This window comes from Hyla sarda, chromosome 1 (genome assembly GCF_029499605.1).
Source record: "Hyla sarda isolate aHylSar1 chromosome 1, aHylSar1.hap1, whole genome shotgun sequence".
Lineage (NCBI taxonomy): Eukaryota > Metazoa > Chordata > Amphibia > Anura > Hylidae > Hyla > Hyla sarda.
In genome coordinates this window covers 59,994,110-60,017,961 of record NC_079189.1, presented here as the reverse complement: position 1 = coordinate 60,017,961, position 23,852 = coordinate 59,994,110, and the positions used below count along the sequence as shown (strand labels likewise).

General features: G+C 44.5%; 2 protein-coding genes across 2 annotated transcripts in view; both read right to left on the bottom strand.

Annotated features, from left to right (window-relative positions):
* The window catches only part of OTOP1 (otopetrin 1), a 159,950-nt gene extending 149,703 nt beyond the window's left edge, over positions 1 to 10,247 (bottom strand). The window contains exon 1 of the mRNA XM_056555141.1: positions 8,660 to 10,247. The gene's annotated coding sequence lies outside the window, so the exon portion shown is untranslated. The remainder of the gene's footprint in view (positions 1 to 8,659) is intronic.
* A 140-nt stretch (positions 10,248 to 10,387) lies between these two features.
* On the bottom strand, positions 10,388 to 20,608 carry TMEM128 (transmembrane protein 128). Its single transcript, XM_056555144.1, has 5 exons — positions 20,452 to 20,608; positions 14,325 to 14,457; positions 13,716 to 13,877; positions 13,511 to 13,620; positions 10,388 to 10,540 (listed from the first exon to the last, which is right to left on the bottom strand). The coding sequence occupies exons 1-4, from the start codon at positions 20,549 to 20,551 to the stop codon at positions 13,521 to 13,523; spliced, it is 495 nt and encodes a 164-aa protein (XP_056411119.1). The 5' UTR covers positions 20,552 to 20,608; the 3' UTR covers positions 10,388 to 10,540; positions 13,511 to 13,520.
* Between the last annotated feature and the right edge of the window lie 3,244 nt (positions 20,609 to 23,852).

Below are 23,852 nucleotides of genomic sequence, written 5' to 3'. Positions count from 1 at the left end.
CACAAAAAAACAGGCCCTTATATGGGTCTGTAGGTGCAAAATTGAATGCGTTATGATTTTTAGATGGTGAGGAAGGAAAAACGAAAGTGCAAAAATTAGTCCTTAAGATAAAAATGGGCTGAGTCCTTAAGGTGTTAAGGCATCAGGGCGTACAGGTACATCCTTGGTCCTTAAGTACCAGGACACCAATGTCCTTGGCTGGTTAAAGCAGATCTATCAGAAGAAAAACAGGAATTTAAATAAGCACATGGCTGGATAAGGCTAGTCATAATTATTCTGGGCATATGTTTTTTTTTTTTTTTTTTAATCTCCATTGTTCTTTCCAGTACAGAGATACAAACCATTTTGGTATTATGCAAATGAGGTTCAAAAGCCCAGCATGAGCCCAGGTAAGTCCAGCCTATGTTCTCTTTATTACCACCCACTGGCCTGCTTACAGCCACCTGCCCCATTTGACTGACAGCCACTAGATAAAGTAGTGTACAGTGATTCCTATTGTTTTCAATAGTACACAACAGGATTTCTGCGGCAGAAATTTCTGCTGTGGAAATTAAAATTCTGGACTTCATAGGAAAATTGAACATGTCAATTATTTCTGCAGAATTTCTGAGTGGTCTTAGCGCCGTCTTGTCCAGTCTGGCACCTGCTGCCTACAAAATGCTGGAAATTCTGCTGTGTAAAAAGGGCCCCAAAAGGTTAAAATCAGGACTGTGGAGTCAGCAAACCAAACTATTAGTCTCTGTTCACATGGCGAGATTTCCAAGCAGAATTCTACCAGAACATTCTGCTTGGAAATTCCTCAAAATTAACTGCACATTAACTTCAATGGGGATTCCACTGTCCCATTGACACTGCGGAATTTCTGCCGCGCACATTCCGCCTTGGAAATTCCACAAAATTATAAGACATGTCTTAAAATTTTACGGAATTCCATGAAGTTAAATGGGATGCCGAATTCAAGCCAAATAGCAGAAATTCCACTGTGTGAACATGGCCTTATGGGGAATAGTGAAAGCAGATTTGTTGTAGTAAAATGGTAGCATCAGGCTTTTCTATCATCAATGAAAAGAAATATCCAAGTTTTACGTTTAATAAATGATACAATATTACTAATACAGAACATTTTATATCTTTATTTTAAAGACAGAATTGAGTCCATACATTTTTACTCCACGACTCAGACCCCGCAGCCCTGAATAAAATGCATATAAAATGAACAAAGACGACTCCTGAAGGAGTTAAATAAAAATTGCAAACTTTCCAAATTGAAAAAGAAACCTTTATTGAAAAAAGAAAGAAACAATGGTATATTAAATATGTCATATTGTTATACCCATTTTACTGTCACTAAATCCGCCTGGGAACACATTAAAATCATCAGTATTAACCCCTACAGGACCCATGACGTAACGGTACGTCCCGACACCCTGGGTCTTAAGGACCAGGGACGTACATTTACGTCATGGGCAGTTTTAGTCCCCGCCGGGCGCCGGGCGGGGATCGGAGCGGGATGGCTGCTGAAATCAATCAGCAGGCATCCCGTGCAAATGCCCAGGGGGGTCATCAGACCCCCCCATGTCGGCGATCGCGGCAAATCGCAAGTGAATTCACACTTGCGATTTGCGCGATTCCGGGTCATTACGGGTCTATAGTGACCCGGAATGTAAGGGGGATCGCGGGTGTCTAAGACACCCACGATCCCCCTGAAGCGATAGGAGTGAGGTGGCACGGGTGCCACCCCTCCTATCCCTGCTATTGGTGGTCTAGACGCGACCACCAATAGCAGATCGGGGGCGGGGGGTTTACTTTCGTTTTCCCCGTCCTGCCCTCCCACAATAGGCAGGGCAGGACGGGGAAACGACGGGGACCGGCGCCGAAGATCCACTTACCGATCCGGGCGGGCGTCGGAGGCTGCAGGCGACGGAGATCGGCGGGCGGCGATGACGTGCAGCTGGATCCGACGGAAGCCGGTGAGTTGCCTAGCAACATCTGGAGGGTACAGTTTGAGACCATTATACAGTGGTCTCTAACTGTAGCCCTCCAGCTGTTGCAAAACTACAACTCCCAGCATGCCCAGACAGCTGTTTGGGCATGCTGGAATATGTAGTTTTGCAACAGCTGGAGGGCTACAGTTTGAGACCACTAGTGGTCCCTAAACTGTAGCCCTCCAGATCTTGCAAAACTACAACTCCTAGCATGCTCAAACAACTGTTTGCTGTCAGGGCATGCTGGGAATTGTAGTTTTGCAACAGCTGGAGGACCACAGTTTGGAGATCACTTTGCAGTGGTCTCTAAAACTGTAGCCCTCCAGATGCAAAACTGCAAATCCCAGCATGTCCGAACAGCAATCAGCTGTCTCGGCATGCTGGGAGTTGTAGTTGAGTACCTCCAGCTATTGCATAACTACATCTCCCAGCATGCCCTTCGGCGATCAGTACATGCTGGGAGTTATAGTTTTGCAACAGCTGAAGGCACACTGGTTAGAAAATACTGAGTTAGGTAACAGAACCTAACTGAAGGTTTTCCAACCAGTGTGCCTCCAGCTGTTGCAAAAGTACAACTCCCAGCATGCACGGTCTGTCAGTACATGCTGGGAGTTGTAGTTTTGAAACAGCTGGAGGTTTGCCCCCCCCCCCCCCCATGTGAACGTACAGGGTACATTCACACGGGCAGGCTTACAGTAAGTTTCCTGCTTCAAGTTTGGGCTGCGGCAAATTTTTCGCCGTAGCTCAAACTTCTAGCGAGAAACTCACCGTAACCCGCCAGTGTGAATGTACCCTAAAAACACTACACTACACTAACACCTAATAAAGAGTAAAACACTACATATACACCCCCTTACACTGTCCCCCCAATAAAAATGAAAAACGTATTGAATGGCAGTGTTTCCAAAACGGAGCCTCCAGCTGTTGCAAAACAACAACTCCCAGCATTTCCGGACAGCCACTGACTGTCCAGGCATACTGGGAATTTAGCAACAGCTGGAGGCACCCTGTTTGGGAATCACTGGCATAGAATACCCCTATGTCCACCCCTGTGCAATCCCTAATTTAGTCCTCAAATGCGCATGGCGCTCTCTCACTTTGGAGCCCTGTCGTATTTCAAGGCAACAGTTTAGGGCCACATATGGGGTATCTCCGTACTCGGGAGAAATTGCACTACTAATTTTGGGGGGCTTTTTCTCCTTTTACCCCTTAGGAAAAGGAAAAGTTGGGGCTACACCAGCTTGTTAGTGTAAAAAAATAAAAAAAATTACACTAACATGCCGGTGTTGCCCTTTACTTTTTATTTTCACAAGCGTTAAAAGGAAAAAAAGACCCCCAAAATTTGTAACGCAATTTCTCCTGAGTATAGAAATACCCCATATGTGGGTGTAAAATGCTCTGTGGGTGCACAACAAGGCTCAGGAGTGAGAGCGCACCATGTACATTTGAGGTCTAAATTGGTGATTTGCACAGGGGTGGCTGATTTTACAGCGGTTCTGACATAAACCCCCCCCAAAAAAATACCCACATGTGACCCCATTTTGGAAACTACACCCCTCACGGAATATAATAAGGGGTACAGTGAGCATTTACGCCCCACAGGTGTCTGACAGATTTTTGGAACAGTGGTCCGTGAAAATGAAAAATTTTATTTTTCATTTGCACAGCCCACTGTTCCAAAGATCTGTCAAACGCCAGTGGGGTGTAAATACTCACTGCACTCCTTATTAAATTCTGTGAGGGGTGTAGTTTCCAAAATAGGGTCACATGTGGGGGGTTCCACTGTTCTGGCACCACGGAGGGCTTTGTAAACGCACATGGCCCCTGACTTCCATTCCAAACAATTTTTTTCCCAAAAGCTCAATGGCGCTCCTTCTCTTCTGAGCATTGTAGTGCGCCAGCAGAGCACTTGACGTCCACACATGGGGTATTTCCATACTCAGAAGAGATGGGGTTACAAATTTTGGGGGGTCTTTTCTGCTATTAACCCTTGCAAAAATGTGAAATTTGGGGGGAAACACATTTTAGTGAATTTTTTTTTTTTTTTTTTACATAAGCAAAGGTCGTGAAACACCTGTGGGGTATTAAGGCTCACTTAATTCCTTGTTACGTTCCTCAAGGGATCTAATTTCCAAAATGGTATGCCATGTGAGGGTTTTTTGCTGTTCTGGCACCATAGGGGCTTCCTAAATGCAACATGCCCCCCAAAAACCATTTCAGAAAAACGTACTCTCCAAAATCCCCTTGTCGCTCCTTCGCTTCTGAGCCCTCTACTGCACCCACCGAACAATTTACATAGACATATGAGGTATGTCCTTACTCGAGAGAAATTGGGCTACAAATACAAGTATACATTTTCTCCTTTTACCCCTTGTAAAAATAAAAAAAATTGGGTCTACAAGAACATGCGAGTGTAAAAAATGAAGATTGTGAATTTTCTCCTTCACTTTGTTGCTATTCCTGTGAAACACCTAAAGGGTTAAAACGCTGACTGAATGTCATTTTGAATACTTTGGGGAGTGAAGTTTTTATAATGGGGTCATTTGTGGGGTATTTCTAATGGGAAGACCCTTCAAATCCACTTCAAACCTGAACTGGTCCCTGAAAAATAGTGAGTTTGAACATTTTGTGGAAAATTGGAAAATTGCTGCTGAACTTTGAAGCCCTCTGGTGTCTTCGAAAAGTAAAAACATGTCAATTTTATCATGCAAACATAAAGAAGACATATTGTATATGTGAATCAAAATTTTTTTTATTTGGAATATCCATTTTCCTTACAAGTAGAGAGCTTCAAAGTTAGAAAAATGCAAATTTTTCATCAAATTTTGGGATTTTTCACCAAGAAAGGATGCAAGTTACCATAAAATTTTACCGCTATGTTAAAGTAGAATATGTCACGAAAAAACAATCTCGGAATCAGAATGATAACTAAAAGCATCCCAGAGTTATTAATGTTTAAAGTGACAGTGGTCAGATGTGCAAAAAACGCTCTGGTCCTGAGGTGTAAAATGGCCTGGTCCTTAAGGGGTTAAACCATTTCCAGTATTCAGGCGATTTCATCACAACAATATTGGGTAAAGAACATAGAAATTTCAGATTTTTTCATCATTATTATTAGAGATGAGCGAACTTACAGTAAATTCGATTCGTCACGAACTTCTCGGCTCGGCAGTTGATAACTTTTCCTGCATAAATTAGTTCAGCTTTCAGGTGCTCCGATGGGCTGGAAAAGGTGGATACAGTCCTAGGAGACTCTTTCCTAGGACTGTATCCACCTTTTCCAGCCCACCGGAGCACCTGAAGGCTGAACTAATTTACGTAGGAAGTTTGTGACGAATCGAATTTACTGTAAGTTCGCTCATCTCTAATCATTATCAGTAGGCATAGAATTTTCTGTATACTAAGAATATACAGTGACTGAAGTTGCTAATTTATAAGAACAACAAAGTTAGGCTGATACTTTTAAGATATCCAGCATTCATTAACCCTTCCTGACCCAGGACATGCCTGGGTCCTTTCCCTTTCTATAACGCAGGGCCATAGTGGGTCGGCCCGGCACCTAGCAGGTGCCGGGACCCATGGCTAATAGTGCGCGGCACTGATCGCTGTGCTGCGCACTATTAAACCTTTAGACATGACGTTCAAAGTTGATCACCACGTCTAAAGTAAAAGCTAATAAGTACTGGTTAGCTCAGTGGGCTGTTTGGATACGCCGCCGTGAAATCTCTGCATCCCGAACAGCTGGAGGACAGGAGGAGGGGGCCTTACCTTCCTCCTCCGTGTCCGATCGCCGAATGATTGCTCGTGCCTGAGATCCAGGCATGAGCAGTCAAGTGGCAGAAACACTGATCAATGCTATGCTAAAGAATTGACCAGCATGAGAGTTCAATATACTGCATGTTATAGTCCCCTATGGGGGCTATAACATTGAAAAAAAAAAAAAAAGTAAAAAAAAAAAAAAAAAGAAAAAGGGAAAAAAGATCATTTAACCCCTTCCCCTAATAAAAGTAAGAATCACCCCCCTTTTCCCATTAAAAAAAACCAAAAAACTGTGTGAATAAAAATAAACATGTGGTATCGCTGCATGTGTGAATGTCCGAATTATAAAAATATATCGTTAATTAAACCACATGGTCAAAGGGGTAAGTGCAAAAACATTCCAAAGTCCAAAATAGCGTCTTTTTTATATGATGAAAGAATTTATAAAAGGCGATCAAAAAGTCCAATCAATACAAAAATGGTACCGAAAAAAACTTCAGATCATGGCGCAAAAAATTAGCCCTCATACTGCCCCATACGGAGAAAATTTAAAAGTTATAGCAGTCAGAAGACGACAATTTTAAACGTATACATTTTCCTGCATGTAGTTATGATTTTTTCCAGAAGTACGACAAAATCAAACCTATATAAGTAGGGGATCATTTTAATCGTATGGACCTACAGAATAAAGAGAATGTGTCATTTTTACTGAAAAAATTTACTGCACGGAAGCCCCCAAAAGTTACAAAATGGTCTTTTTTCTTCAATTATGTTGCACGATGAATTTTTTTCCGTTTTGCCGTAAATTTTTGGCTAAAATGACGGATGACATTACAAAGTAGAATTGGTGGTGCAAAAAATAAGCCACATATGGATTTTTAGGTGCAACATTGAAAGAGTTATGATTCTTTAAAGGTAAGGAGGGAAAAAACAACGGAAAAACCCTGGGTCATTAAGGGGTTAATAGTGGCGGGGCTAAAAACTTATAAAAGTAATACAACTGCTGAAATCCTCAATTCTCATGGTGCCTGTTCCCCACTGCTCACCACTTCCTTGTCTCCTCTTGACAGAACCATTGACTGCCTGAGAAGGATTACAGCAGTGGTCAGTGATTGGTTAAGTGGGCACTTAATCATGTCAAAAGGTCACTAGGAAGTGGTGAGCAGTGTGGACCCGGCATCATAAAAATCAGGCGAGTACTGTCGCAATTAGAAAAAAAAAAAGACAAAAAAATGTTTATCAATGTTTAACCCCTATAGCTGCCTATTTCTTAGGCCACAGCTGCTAAAAAAATTCTGGAATTACCAATCGCTTAAAGGGGTTCTCCACTGCCCTGCCTTCCGGAGCTCCACTCGCAGCGTCTGGAAGTTTATTACTCCGAATGCTGCGTGCAGGCTTCTGTGTTCGAGGCCGCCCACTCGTGACAGCGGTCGCGCCCCCTTCCCATAGACTTTCATTGAGGGGGCGGGCGTGACGTCACGAGGGGGCGCACACAGCGTTCAGAGTAATAAACTTCCGGACGCTGTGAGCGGAGCTCCGGAAGGCAGGACAGTGGAGAACCTCTTTAACCCCTTAAGGACGCAGGACGTAAATGTACGTCCTGGTGAGGTGGTACTTAACGCACCAGGACGTACATTTACGTCCTAAGCATAACCGCGGGCATCGGAGCGATGCCCGTGTCATGCGCGGCTGATCCCGGCTGCTGATCGCAGCCAGGGACCCGCCATTAACCCCTCAGGTGCCGGGATCAATACAGATCCCGGCATCTGCGGCAGTTCGCGATTAAAATGAACGATCGGATCGCCCGCAGCGCTGCTGCGGGGATCCGATCATTCATAACGCCGCACGGAGGTCCCCTCACCTTCCTCCGTGCGGCTCCCGGCGTCTCCTGCTCTGGTCTGTGATCGAGCAGACCAGAGCAGGAGATGACCGATAATACTGATCTGTTCTATGTCCTATACATAGAACAGATCAGTATTAGCAATCATGGTATTGCTATGAATAGTCCCCTATGGGGACTATTCAAGTGTAAAAAAAAAATGTAAAAAAATGTAAAAGTAAAAGTAAAAAAAAAGTGAAAAATCCTCTCCCCCAATAAAAAAGTAAAACGTCCGTTTTTCCTATTTTACCCCCAAAAAGCGTAAAAAACATTTTTTATAGACATATTTGGTATCGCCGCGTGCGTAAATGTCTGAACTATTAAAATAAAATGTTAATGATCCCGTACGGTGAACGGCGTGAACGAAAAAAAATTTTAAAAGTCCAAAATTCCTACTTTTTTAATACATTTTATTAAAAAAAAAATTATAAAAAATGTATTAAAAGTTTTTTATATGCAAGTGTGGTATCAAAAAAAAGTACAGATCATGGCGCAAAAAATGAGCCCCCATACCGCCGCTTATACGGAAAAATAAAAAAGTTATAGGTCATCAAAATAAAGGGATTATAAACGTACTAATTTGGTTAAAAAGTTTGTGATTTTTTTTAAGCGCAACAATAATATAAAAGTATATAATAATGGGTATCATTTTAATCGTATTGACCCTCAGAATAAAGAACACACGTCATTTTTACCATAAATTGTACGGCGTGAAAACGAAACCTTCCAAAATTAGCAAAATTGCGTTTTTCGTTTTAATTTCCCCACAAAAATAGTGTTTTTTGGTTGCGCCATACATTTTATGATATAATGAGTGATGTCATTACAAAGGACAACTGGTCGCGCAAAAAACAAGCCCTCATACTAGTCTGTGGATGAAAATATAAAAGAGTTATGATTTTTAGAAGGCGAGGAGGAAAAAATGAAAACGTAAAAATTAAATTGTCTGAGTCCTTAAGGCCAAAATGGGCTGAGTCCTTAAGGGGTTAAGGAATGGTCATTGAAGAGTATATAAACTTTACTATTAAAAAGGTACCAGTAAATATGTTCTCTCAATTGCTCATCCTCTCTTGACTCATTTGTTCTGTAGCCTTCCCTCCTCCTTGGTCTTTTTTTTATTTATTTTTTTTATTCAGAAAATTCGGAATGCTGAAAAAAATATTGCACTGGGTTAAAAAATGTGTAGATGTTTTGCTACATGTATATATTTATGAATGTGGTAATAATAAATGTGTGTTTTATTGATTACATTTAGTATCCTTTATAAGTGTTAAGTGGTATTATATTGTTAAAATTTTTTTCTCTCTCCACTTTTACAAGGGAGGGAATGCAAAAATTCATGAAAGATTCTATGAATGTAATTTAACTGTAAAATTATATTTGTAGTAAAAAAAAAAAAAAATAGGTTCTAAAATTTTCAAGCAATTTAACCATTTATCCCCTACTTTAAAAACAAACCAAAAAAATATCAGTTGTCAAAGAAATACATTAGGCCAACTAACAATGACATTTTTAAGCTGGATTGCCAACAAGGAAGAGTTAGACCAATGTCTGCCAACCAACAGCTCTATTTTTTTTTACTTGAACCATGGTAAAAGATGGTGACAGATGGCAGATGTGTGGAAACCTTGATCCGCTGTGTTAAACTTTTTTGGTCTCTGTCGGGTGGTAAAGTTGAATAGTCATTCATGCAATCGCCACTCCTGCATCAATGGCAGCCCAGACTAGGTCACAGATCACAGCAGAGATCGATCTATGATTTGTAGATTAATTCATGCAATTGTCCTCCAAGACATTAACCCTTAAAGGCGTATTGAAAACTTACAGAAAAAGCACCAGTTTAGTAATAACCGTCTCAATCAACATCATTTAGCAACTTGTTAGCAATACACTGTATACAACTTGGTAATTCAATTATTTATAATATTATCATCTTTATTTATTTTCAAGTTAGCAATTTTTGGTAACACCGCTAAGATATACACGGTGTATAGCAAATATATATACCGTATTTTTCGGCGTATAAGACGCACTTTTTCTTCCCCAAAACTGGGGGGAAAAAGTTGGTGCGTCTTATACGGCGAATACACCCCTATCGCGGCGGTCCCTGCGGCCATCAACGGCCGGGACCCGCGGCTAATACAGGACATCACCGATCGCAGTGATGCCCTGTATTAACCCTTCAGACACTAATCGGCTGTTCAGTCGGGCTGTTCGGGACCGCCGCGATTTCACTGCGGCGGTCCCGAACAGTCCGACTGAATAGCCGGGTTAGTGCTTACAGAACACCGGGAGGGACCTTACCTGCCTTCTCGGTGTCTTCTCCATTCAGGGATCCCCTGTATGGCCGGCGCTCTCCTTCCTCGTCATCACGTCGTCGCTTACGTGTGTCGGCGTGCGTAACGACGTGATGGCGGCGATGGAGAGCGAGGATACCAGTCCGGAAGCAGAGACGTTCCGGAGCGACGGGGACACGGCGACAGCAATGGAGCGACATCCAGGGCAGCGGTGACGGGAGCAGTGGGGACACGTGAGTATTACCTCCTATGCAGTGGTCTTCAATCTGCGGACCTCCAGATGTTGCAAAACTACAACTCCCAGCATGCCCGGACAGCCGTTGGCTGTCCGGGCATGCTGGGAGTTGTAGTTTTGCAACATCTGGAGGTCCGCAGGTTGAAGACCACTATTGGGTTCAAAATCTTTATTTTTTTAGATTTGGCACCTATAAATTGGGTGCGTCTTATACGGCGAAAAATACGGTATATTTTTTTTTTCAAATAAATTTTTCTCTCCAAATAAAAAAAATTTAAAAAAAACTCCAGAGGAATGTAGCCGCCTGCAGCTCTCCAAGCACTTCTTCATACTGATCAGCTGCTGCTCTTCAGTTCAAAGTCTACTTCACATCTAGGAGAAAAAACTACAGGAAGAGGAAAGTATTTGTTAAAGTGTCAATTGCGTAAGTGCATCAATGGTAGAAATGTATTTACACTGGAGAATGCCCTCAGTAAACCTTGGAATAAATAGTCTTCCTTCTCGTGGGGCTCATGCAGAAGTTCACAGGCAGTGGCTTTTGTGGGCTTTGGTTGTACAGTGACTTGCACTTATGTAAACTGCACAGCCAGCTGTATCTCTCGAGATCTAGACTAAAGCCTTAAAGGGATACTCCGGTGGGAAAAAAAAAAAAATACAATTTTAATCAACTTGTGCAAGAAAGTTTTACAGACTTATTAGTCATTTTATTTAAAAATCTTAATCTTATAGCACTGATCAGCTGCTGTATACTACAGAGAAAGTTGTATAGTTCTTTTCTGTCTGACCACAGTGCTCTCTGCGGACACCTCTGTCCATGTCAGGAACTGTCCGGATCAGGAGAGGTTTGCTATGGGGATTTGTTCCTGCTCTGGACAGTTCCTGACATGGACAGAGGTGTCAGCAACTGTCCAGAGCAGGAACAAATCCCCATAGCAAACCTCTCCTGATCCGGACAGTTCCTGACATGGACAGAGGTGTCCGCAGAGAGCCCTGTGGTCAGACAGAAAATAACTATACAACTCCCTCTGGAGCATATAACAGCTGATAAGTACTGGAAGGATTAGGATTTTTATATAGAAGTTATTTACAAATCTATTTAAAGGGGTATTCCAGGCAAAACCTTTTTTTATATATATCAACTGGCTCCGGAAAGTTAAACAGATTTGTAAATTGCTTCTATTAAAAAAATCTTAATCCTTCCAATAGTTATTAGCTTCTGAAGTTTTCTGTCTAACTGCTCAATGATGAGGTCACGTCCCGGGAGCTGTGCATGATGGGAGAATATCCCCATAGGAACTGCACCGCTCCCGGGACGTGAGTCATCAGAGAGCAGTTAGACAGAAAACAACAACTCAACTTCAGAAGCTAATAACTATTGGAAGGATTAAGATTTTTTAATAGAAGTAATTTAGAAATCTGTTTAACTTTACGGAGTAAATTGATATATATATAAAAAAAAGTTTTGGCCTGGAATACCCCTTTAACTTTCTGGTACCAGTTGATTTAAAAACAATTGTTTCCACCAAAGTACCCCCCTTTAAAGGGCAAGTCCAACGTTGCTCTCCCACCAGTTCTGCAAAGTTCGCATGTAGAAAGATGCTGCTCAGTACAGTTGCCAAGGCAACAGACCCGAAGCTCAGCGAGTTCCATGAACGAGTCCTATTAATAGGAACAGGATTTGGGCTTGGAACTCCCTGGGTGTTGTACAGTTGTCTCATGAACTGTACTTCCCAGCATGTGCAGTAACTCTTAAAGCTGAACTGTAAAGAATTTGCAGGAAAGAAAAGATGGACTTGCGCTTCAAGCACACAACTAGCATGGCTCAATAGATAAATAAACGGAAACAATGGATTTGTGGAATTTTCGTAAAATGCCATATTAAAGGTATTGTCAACTAAAAACCTTGCATGGAGGGGAGGATACCTCCGAAATTTAATGAAAGAATGAAAATTGGAACTTGAAAAGTACTTTCTTAAACTCAAGGTAACCACTAACATATATAAAAATCAAATTTCCATGTCAAGGATATTCAGAGTGTTTAAAAGGCTATTCAAGCCGAGAAAACTTATCGCCTATTCACAGGATAGGAGATAAGTGTCTGATTGTGGGGGGTCCCACTTCCGGGTATCTCTAGTGCTCCTACAGTCAATGCATGGAGCTCGTGCTGACCCACTGCTTAATGCAGCATGTCAAGCCCATTCTGGAGATTGTGAGGGGTCCCAGAGGCCGCCAACAACAACAACGTGTCCTCAGACATATGAGAAGGTGGTACAACCATGCAACAATTAACCCAAAAGGGTTAGAAAATCCTTCTGTATCATTTGTTTATAAATAAAACATTATCTTCATTGAAATATTTATTTAAAATTATTTGTGGTGAGTGATATTAAATTGATTAAAATCAGTCTCTATAGCAGGGTCCCAGAGGCCAGACACCAGGATCACACACTTAGCCCCTAACCTATGGATAGGGAATATGTTTAAGGGCTGGAATGTCCCTTAAAATGTTCTAAAATATAGTTAACACTGCCAAGAGTAAAGAAATCACATTGTTTGTCCAATCAGTGCCAATTGTTTTTGCAGCTTTTTTGTGCGTTCTTTTTAATAGCAGTGTATTGTTTGGGGGATCACAGAGAACTTTCTGCAGGAGGCATGAAGTTAATATGTGTGGCAAATTTTTTTGGCGCACAACTTTTGCACAAAGCCTACGTTTTTTGTGCAAACCTACACCACCTAATAGGACACATACAAAAGTGTCAGATGCCAGAGCACAAAGCTTAAACCAATCTCAGCAACTCACTGGTTTCTATAATTGCGGAAAATTTATCAAGTCCCTTGCCCTTTTTCGGTACGCTTTGAGCAACTCTGCAAACAAAACACCAAGCAAACAAAGGTAAAATCTTTACAACCTTACAGCAACATTGATAAATGTCCCCCTATGAGTATCACTATATTAAAGGAGTAGTAAAAGTATGTCCAGTCTATTGTGCCCGGGCAGCAATAAAAAAAAATAAATAAATAAATAAAAACAAACTTTAACCTTTCTCCATTCTCCTGTAGCGCCGCTACAGCTGTTCGTCATACTGCAGTCAGCCTATCACCGGCCGCAGCGATGTCCCGCCTCAGCCGGTGATAGGCTGAGCAAAGTGTGACGATCCGTGCACACGGAAGAAGGCTGGACCGGAGGACCGAACAGCTGTAGCGACACTCGGGGTAACGGAGGAAGGCATGTTAAGTTTGTTTTCTTTTTTTTGCAACTCGGGCACAACGCATTGGAGATACTTTTCAGTAGTCTACTGAGTAAAATCTGTAGAAAGACAAAGCATGTAAAGTCATGTGTACCAAAAAATCTTACCTCCATATGATCAACCAAACAGCGACACCAACATTACAAATCCCATGAATTGAGTAAACAATATCCCTGGAGTAAAAAATGACCACACTGGCCATAATGAAACATTTATGCTGAAAAGAAGAAGCCAAACAGACATTAAATAACATAGTGGTACACAGTAAAGTTACATAGTCAATAAAAGGAGAAAGCAAAACTTATTACTCACCACACGGCTGCTACTAGAAATGTTATAATAGCGACAGGAACAAGCCCTGGATACTTGGCATCGTAATCACAAATCCCACAATGCCACTCCAGATAAACTATGCAGTACAGAGCTATGGACAGACTAATGACCAATGACAGGGCACCAACCAGGAGCCAGACACTGCAAGGACAAAATGAAAAGCCATCAGTCATAAATAACACTGCACTGGACAATTTGTATTTGGTTCTTAAGATATCATAAGAGGAAAACTGTTCACCACCCAGAGCAGTGGTGACTGTCCCCTTAAAAGTCTATGGATATCATTACAGTCTAAAACTACAATCTGTTCCAAACAATATACAGCATCATGAAGCTACTATAATCAAAAAAGAAAGAGTTAAGAATTTTGGAACAAGAAATGAAAAATAAAAAATATCAATGTTGCTCTATGGTGTAAAATAATCCTATTTTTTGGCTCAATTCCTGCCAAGACATTTAACAAAGACAAAAAACTATTTTTCAGGTTCCGTATTGTACAAACTCCCTAATACGTGAAGGCCTTACAAATAGCAGGTGGCCGTGTGATACCAAGGATCACAATGTGGACATATGTGTACAATTTCTTACCAGCCTTCTTGTAGATTTGATTGCAGGACTTGACAAAAATCGACATAGTAAGTCAACGACACTGCCGCCAATATCCAGAACACAGAATGGGGGTTTATCCTGGGAAGAGGCTTCTCCTTTTTCTTCTCGTCATCTATGAATGAAATAAAACATGAAACACTTCCACTCTTTTCAAGACAACATGAATTCTTTTGAATAGTCACAAAAGCATAATGCTGTTCACTGCTTCCTGTTGACCAGTCTCATTTAACAGTGGTGGCCCACCTTATCCAGTGAACAGCTGAACACAACTCTCCTGCATTTCGGCATGTTACAAGGAAGAAGTGGGCACCATCGAAACGGCTATAACAGGGGATAAGACAGGTGAGTATACATTATTTTTTATTTTTCAATCTACAGACCTATATAAGGGCTTGTTGTTTGCGCGACCAATTGTACTTTGTAACAACACCTTTTATTTTACCGTAAAATGTACAGCACAACCAAAAATGTATTATTTGTAGTGGAAAATTAAAAATAAAACATCAATTTAGCAAATTTTGGAGGGTTTTGTTTTTATGCAGTACGCTTTATGGTAAAACTGCCATCTTTATCCTGTGGATCAATAGCATTATAATGATATCCATTGTTACATGCTTTTCTATTATTGTACTGCTTTAAAGAAAAGAGAAAAAAAAGGTAAATTTTTTTTCTTTATAAAAAATATGGTTTAAATTGCCCTATTCTGAACCCCTATAACTTTCTTTTTTTTTTCTTATATAGGGATATTTTTCGCACTGATCTGTAGCTTTTATCTTTAGCACTTTTGTGTGTGTGTATATATATATATATATATATATATATGTATATATATATATATATGTATATATATATATATATGTATATATATATATATATATATATATATATATATATATATGTGTGTGTGTATATATATATATATATATATATATATATATATATATATATATATGTGTATATATATATATATATATATATATATATGTGTATATATATATATATATATATATATATATATATGTAACCTTTTGTTCCTTTTTTTACTGGCATGTGAAGTGACTGAAAAAAGATTTTTTTATGCTTACTGTAAAATCACATGTTGGGGACACCCTCCGCCTTGATATTTCATCAGAACCCTGGGCAGGAGGCAAAGGGGAAAGAGGTACGGAGGACTAAAGGATGACAATGGAATTACGAGCACGTCCACCGCCAGAGGGTCGCGTGACTTTGCTACAAAGCAGGGAACCTGTTTGTTCTGGCGAGACGCAAAAAGATCCACGTCCGGGGTCCACCAAAGAGGGCAGATCTGCGTGAATGCCTCTGGAGAGACCACTCCCCCGAATCTGCGGAGAAGCGGCTGAGAAAGTCCGCTTCCCAATTCTCCACGCCCGGGATGTGAATCTAGGAGAGAGCAGGCACTCGAGTCTCAGCCCAGAGCAGAATCTTGGAGACCTCCTCCATCACTGATGAGTGGCTGCGTGTGCCACCCAGGCGATTGATGTAAGCCACCGCCGTGGCGTTGTCAGATTGGACTCGAACGAAATGACCCTGAAGGAGGATCTCCCAATGGAGGAGGCAAAGAAAAATGGAAGGGAACTCCAGAAGATTGATGGGGAGGCAAGATTCCTGAAAGGACCAGCGACCCTGGACCATCAGGTCCCGAAACACACCTCCCCAACCCAGGAGACTTGCATCGGTCGTGATGACCTGCCAGTGAAGGTGAAGTAACGACCGCCCCTGGAGAAGGAGGGGAGAGTTGAGCCACCATAGAAGAGCCTGACGAACATAGGGGTGGCAGAAGAATCCGGCGATCCAGAGTGGACGGCAACTTGTCACACCGTGCCAAGATGGCCAGCTGGAGAGGGCGACAGCGGAACTGGGCGAAGGGAACTGCCTCCATGGCCGCCACCATCCAGCCCAGCACCTCCATGCAGAAGCGAATCAGAACAGGAGAGGGGAGCCGTAGTTGTCGAACACCCTCCGACAGGGAATGCCGCTTGTCCAGCGGAAGACGAACACGGGCAGCCGCCGTGTCGAAGAGGAGACCCAGAAAGACAAGAGACTGAGTGGGAGGAATTTGGGACTTTTCCCGGTTGATCACCCAAAGAATGGCAATCACTGCCGCCATGACTTTGGTAAAAACACTGGGAGCCGTCGCCAGGCCAAAGGGAAGAGCCACAAACTGGAAGTGACCCGCCAGAACAGCAAAGCAGAGGAATGGGTGAGGTCCAGATTGGGGGGAGCAGAGCCCCCTTTCTTGGGGACTTGAAACAGATTTGAGTAGAACTCCAAAAAAACGTTCTCCTGGAGGAACTGGAACAATCATCCCTGAGCAAGGAGGGTAATTAAAGCGACCTGAAAGGCAGCCGCAAAAGAAGGGGAAAGAGGAGGATGGGATAGGAAGAACCGGTGCCGGGGAAAAGACGCAAACTCTATCTGGTAACCATCGGATTGGAAGTCCCAAACCCAGGAGTCCTGAACCTGCGCTAGCCAAATGTCCCGGAAAGAAGACAGATGTCCTCCCACTCGAGAAGAGGATACAGGTGGGGGCGTCGCTTCAGGAAGAGGAAGGCTTACAGTTACCGGACTAGGCTGAGAAACCGCCTGCACTGTTGTCTTGCCTCCAGGAAGGACATGCTTTGACGGAAGGGGCTTTGCGGGCTTGGGAGGGCACCTGCTTGGGAGGACGAACCGATGCAAAGGACCGAAAGGGCAGAAAGGAAGCAGTCGTCCGACGGGGGTCGGAGCAGCGGGGTTTGTTCTGCAGCAGCAGAGAGTTTTTACCTCCAGTAGCTTCGGATATTATCACATCTAGCGGTTTCCCAAAAAGCTGAGAACCTGAGATGGGCAACTCTGTTAGAGATTTCTTCAAAGCAGCATCTGTATTCCACGCCTTCAGCCACATGGAATCGTAACCAAGTTAATTGAGGCAAAGGCCGTACATCGTGCAGACTCCAAAGCAGCTGAACAGAGGAAGTCCCCGGCCTAAGAGAGTTGACTAGCAAGAGCCACCAAGTCCTCCCAAGAAGCGCCGGATGGGATGCCTTGGAGCAGCTGAGAAGCCCAAACCAAGACAGCCTTGGATACCCAGGCGGAAGAGAAGGTAGGTAACAAGGACAAACCTGCCACTTGAAAGGCAAACTTAGCCAAGTTCTCGATCTTCTTGTCCGTCGGATCCTTAAAGCAGTGTTTCCCAACCCAATCCTCAAGGCACACCAACATTCCGGGTTTTTTCAGTTACTCCATTGGAATAGAACAGGGAAAAATTAAAATCCTGGACTGTTGGTGTGCCTTGAGGACTGGGTTGGGAAACACTGCCTTAAAGGACGCTGCATCCACCAGTGGCAGAGTAGTCGACCCGGAGGATTATGTGCCGGCGGCGGCGGCGTCCCCTTGGAAATCAGATCCTGAGGGAAGGGAAACTGAGCTTGTATCTTCTTGGTTCCTGAAACAGTTTATCAGGATGCTTCCAAGCTGCGTCTAGCAAGGCGTCAAATTCAGCATGAGAGCTGAAAGCCTTGGGGGAACGACAACAGCGGCGAAAAGAAACTTCCGGATCAGGATCCAAAGTTCTAGATTCTCTAGATTAAACATGTCCCTGATGGCTGACACCAAACTGTCCACCATATCAGACACGGCAGAGCACTCCTCTTAATCAGAGGTGGTGTCTGACACATCATCCGCTAATTCCCCTGGAGAGTGGGAGTGTGTAGAGGTCGCCTTAGACTTAGGCGTTTTGGACCTGGAACGGTGAGACCTGGGACTAGAGTGGGCGCGCTGCCGGTGAGCTGGGGAAGAGGATTGAGATCTATTGGAAGAATGGCTATCCTGATTACGTGGCTAAGGGGAAGAGCCTGAAGAAAGCACTTTTGGGTGCTTGTGAAGTGGGGGTCAGGAGTAACTGAGCAGGACTCCCTAGGGGAAGAGTGCAGGAAAGACTGCTCCAAGGCTGAAACCACTGTCCTGGAGACCCTAGCCAGATCGTAAATCGACTGGGAAAGGGAGAAAACTTGCAGCTCACACAAGAGTAGTAGGTGACTAGGGCTGCGGCCGCCTGTCTGGGAGGAGGTTCGGGTCTGGGGTCAGACATAGGAGCTAGTAAACAGGGAGACAGCAAATAACATGGAGCAATCTCACCCAGGTCCTGTGTCCCGCAGCTGGAGCTGAGAAGCAGACTGAGCTGTCTTGAGACCGAAGCTGAAGAGGCAGGCAGCAGTTGAAGTCAGATGGTCCACAAAGCAGAGGATGGAAGGGGAGGTGTGAGCTGCACAGACCCAGGAAGTGACCTCCACACCAGGATGGACACCATTGGAGGAGAAGGGGGAGGAGTACCGCAGATGACCCCCCCCAAAGCGCGCACACCTAGGCTGATAGGTGCATCAGTGTAGTGCTGGGCCGTATACCGAAATATTTGTCCTGCACAATATGAATGTTTCCCATACTGCAATACCGGTTGGGCCCCTCCCCCTTGGGAATGAATGAATGAATTATCAACTCAGCGCTGCGCTGTCCCCACATCGGGAAATAATCATATGTGACCCGCGAGCGCTGTTCTGCTTCAACCCCCCCCCCCAATTAATTATCAGCCCAGCGCTGCGCTGTCCCCATCGGGGAACTAATCACATGTCACACGCAAGCACTGCCTCCCTCGTTCTCCTGTTTGTTGCGGGCCGCCGGGCTGGAACTCTGTACTGTACGCTGTATCCCTATGCCCGGGCTGCAAAAGATAAACAAAATAAACTTTAACTCACTTTCCCCCGGTGGAGAGCAGTCAGCCTAATCACCAGCCGCAGCGATGTTCCGCCTCGGCCAGTGATAGGTTGTGCGCACTGTCATGTAAGAAGCAGACTTCTTACATGACAGTGCGCTCAACCTATCACCGGCCGAGGCGGAACATCGCTGCGGCCGGTGATAGGCTGACGGCTCTCCGACGTTCCCATCCCCAGGAAGCAGGTGAGGCCGGTACCGGACCAACTGGAGGTGAGCTAAAGTATATTTTGTTTATCTTTTGCAGCCCGGGCATAGGGATACAGCGTACAGTACAGAGTTCCAGCGCCAGCGGCCCGCAACAAACAGGAGGACAGGGAAGGCAGCGCTTGCGGGTAAAATGTGATTAGTTCCCGATGGGGAAAACACAGCGCTGGGCTGATAATTAATTGGGGGGGGGGAGAAGCAGAACAGCGCTCGTGGGTCACATGATTTTGGGGGGGGGGGGCTCGAAATACCGTTATATACCGTGGAACCACCATAACTTACAAAAATACTGTCATACACATTTTTGGTCATACCACCCAGCTCTACATCAGTGACCCCTGGTGCACGCAAGATGACTACAGGCAGGTAGCAGGAGGAGGGCGGGAGTCCCGCCAGCACGCCTGCATACAGTGAGTGGGCAGAGCTAAATCTCAGACCAGGACGCAGCCTCAAGTAATTTTTCACCTGCTGTGCGCACTGTCTGAGGAGCAGGCGAAAGCAAAAATAAAATGTGGGGGGAACAGGAAGTGCCATGTGTGGGGGGGGGGGGGGGGGGAAATACCGTTATATACCGTGGAACCGCCGTAAGTGATACACATATTTGGTCATACCGCCCAGCCCTACACATGGCCCTTGACCTAGATGCCATATATTACCATGTATTTACACTAGCCAAAAACTAATATGTCAGTGTTTCACAACCAGGGTGCCTCCAGCCAAAGGCTGTCCGGACATTCTGGGAGTTGGTTTTGCAACAGCTGGGGGCACCCTGGTTGGGAAACACTGTGCTATGTATATACTAAACACTTTGGTAAACATTTATCCAATCTGGCTCTGTTGCCCATAGCAACCAATCAGCACAGCTCTCACCAGGAAAAAAAAAAGTTAAAGCAGAGTCCAGACTGGTTGCTATGAGCAACGAAGCCAGTGCTGATAAGTCATATCCTCTGTGTAGGGAAGAGGAAGCTGCATAACTGTCCCAGAAACTTTCCATGGGAAATATCTTGTATGCGACTGTACAGCTTTACATGTTCAACTTCCTACAAGCCTGCCAGAGATCAATCCTGTATAACTCTTTGAGGAACTACAAATCCCAGAAAGCGATATGACTGGTGCTGTCACTCATACACACCGGCGTCTGACCCTTCAGCCTCCCTCAGTAACACCTCCGCCTGCTGCTGGAAGCGCTGTCTGAGCCCCTGCAAGTCTCTGTCTTCCAACAGCGCCGCCATCTTGGAACGTCACCTGACCGGAAGTGACGACTTCGACGCGACTGGCCGTTCCCCCGGTAACTGTGTGGCGTGGCGCAGCGCTGACTTTGTGCGGGAGAGGCTTGTAGCCCAGTATGAGGCTTGTAACAGCACTAGACCTGAAGTGCGTGGACGTGGCGTCCTCGGGTGTTGGCATGGCGGACTTTTTAATAGTTCTAGATATTACATTCTGGACAGCAGCAGCAGGGTGCTAGTCACATAGGACATAAAGGCAGCCCGACAGTACCATCAGTGCCAATATAGTGCCAGAAAACGTGCCAACTTATAGAGTGCCAACTGGATGACTCCATACACAATGCTGAACAGGGTGCCGGCATAGTGCCAGACAGTGCCACCATACACAGTTTTGACAAAGATTGCCAACATAAGCAGTGCTAGCCAGAGAGTAGCAACATAACGCCTGGCATGTGCCAACTGAGTGCCAGGGAGTGTCAACAGAGTAACTCCATACACAGTGCTGAACAGAGTGTCTGGCAATGCCACCATACAGAGTGCCAACGTAGGGCCCGAGTGTCACCATACACAGTTCTGACCAGAGAGCGCCAACATAAGCAGTGCAAGCCAGAGAGTGGCAACACAGTGCAAACATAGTGCCAGACAACATGTGCCAACTGAGTGCCGAACAGCGTGTCAGCATAGTGCCAGACAATGCCACTATACACAGTGCTGTGCAGAGTGCTAACATAGTGCTGAGTGCCACCATACACAGTTCTGACCAGAGTGCCAGCAGAATACCACCATACACATTGCTGACTAGAGTGCCACCATGCAAAGTGCTTGATGTTCCAGAGTGCCACCATACACATTGTGAGCAGTGCCAGAGTGCCACCATACACATTGTAAGCCATGTCATACTGAGTGCCACCATGCACAGTGTAAGCAGTGCCAGAGTGCCACCATACACATTGTAAGCCATGTCATACTGAGTGCCACCATGCACAGTGTAAGCAGTGCCAGAGTGCCACCATACACATTGTAAGCCATGTCATACAGAGTGCCACCATGCACAGTGTAAGCAGTGCCAGAGTGCCACCATACACATTGTGAGCAGTGCCAGAGTGCCACCATACACATTGTAAGCCATGTCATACTGAGTGCCACCATGCACAGTGTAAGCAGTGCCAGAGTGCCACCATACACATTGCAAGCCATGTCATACAGAGTGACACCATGCACAATGTAAGCCGTGCCAGAGTGCCACCATACACATTGTAAGCCATGTCATACTGAGTGCCACCATGCACAGAGTAAGCCGTGCCAGAGTGCCACCATATACATTGTAAGCCATGTCATACTGAGTGCCACCATACACATTGTAAGCAGTGCCAGAGTGCCACCATACACATTGCAAGCCATGTCATACAGAGTGCCACCATGCACAGTGTAAGCAGTGCCAGAGTGCCACCATACACATTGTAAGCAGTGCCAGAGTGCCACCATACACATTGTAAGCCAAGTCATACTGAGTGCCACCATGCACAGTGTAAGCAGTGCCAGAGTGCCACCATACACATTGTAAGCAGTGCCAGAGTGCCACCATACACATTGTAAGCCAAGTCATACTGAGTGCCACCATGCACAGTGTAAGCAGTGCCAGAGTGCCACCATACACATTGTAAGCAGTGCCAGAGTGCCACCATACACATTGCAAACCATGTCATACAGAGTGCCACCATGCACAGTGTAAGCAGTGCCAGAGTGACACCATACACATTGTAAGCCATGTCATACAGAGTGCCACCATGCACAGTGTAAGCCGTGCCAGAGTGCCATCATACAAGCTGTAAGCCGTGCCAGACAGTGCCACCGTACACAGTAAGAGATGTGCCACCATGCACAGTGTAAGCCGTGCCATCATACAAGCTGTAAGCTGTGCCAGACAGTGCCACCATACACAGTAAAATATGTGCCACCATGCACAGTGTAAGCCGTGCCAGACAGAGTGCCACCATACATAGTGCTAGATGTGCCATCATACATAGTGTAACCTGTGCCAGACAGTGTCAGCAAACATTGCCAGATGTGCCAGATCGCCATCATACAAGCTTTAAGCCGTGCTAGACAGTGTCATCATACACAGTGTGAGGCACACCAGAGTGCCACCATACACAGTGTAAGCCATGCCAGACAGCGTGCCACCATACACAATGCAAGATGTGCCAAAGTTCCAACATGCACAGTGTATGCCGTTCCAAAAATAGTGCCACCATACACAGTACTAGATGTGCCAGAGTGCCATCATGCAAGGTGTTAGCTGTGCCAGACTGAGTGTCACCATACAAAGTGTAATCCATACCAGTCAGAGTGCCACCATACACAGTGCTGGCCAGGCAGTTCCAACATAGTGTCACCACACACAGCAAGAAAGAGTGCCACCAAAGTTTCATAAAAATTGCCAGATAGTAAGTGCCACCACAAACTGTCAGAGAATAAACCATTCCAGAGTGCCACCAAACAGTGTTAACCAGAGATTGCCAACTTATCACCAGGCAAAGTGTGCCACTGTGAAAGGGCTTGTCAGTGCCATCATCATCAAACAGTGCCAGATAGAGGGTGCCATGATAAACAATTCTAGCCAGAGCATGCCAATATTGTGCCAGACAGCATATCAACATAAAAAGTGTCAGAAAACTCCACCATAAAATGTGTCAGAGAATACCCCCATACACTGTGCCAGACAGAGAGTGCCAGCATACACACTGTCAGTGAGAGAGGGGGTGTGTACCCCAAAACAGTGCCAGAAAGTATACAATATAACTAGTGCAGGAAAATTGTACCCTTTAAACATTACCAACACTTGTAAACAGTGGTAGCTCCAGAGTGCCGCACTTAACAGGCCAAAGAATGCATCCTATAAATAGGGTCAGCCAGATATTGCCCTTATAAAAGTGCCAGACAGTGCTTCCATAAACATAAGCAACCAGTCTGCACCCCCCACAACAAGCCACAGCCAGAGAGTCCACCGCATAAACAGTGCCAGTCAGAGAATGAAAAGCAAGCCGCAGAGCTAAATCTGTTACACATCAAAGATCAGTGGCACCTGAGAGACCCCATTGACTTATAAATGGGCCTGTTATTTTTTCAGAAAGAATAATAGAACAATGCTGCATGTTCCATATTATTTTAATTAGAGTACCTTCCACCATCTACATTGCTTTATATTATGCAGCTGGTATGTTGTCCTCTTCATTAGCTGCCCCGCACAGTTTTTCTTTTTCGCCCAGTATTTCCTTCATAATCCTCTTTCAAAGCTTGCTCACTG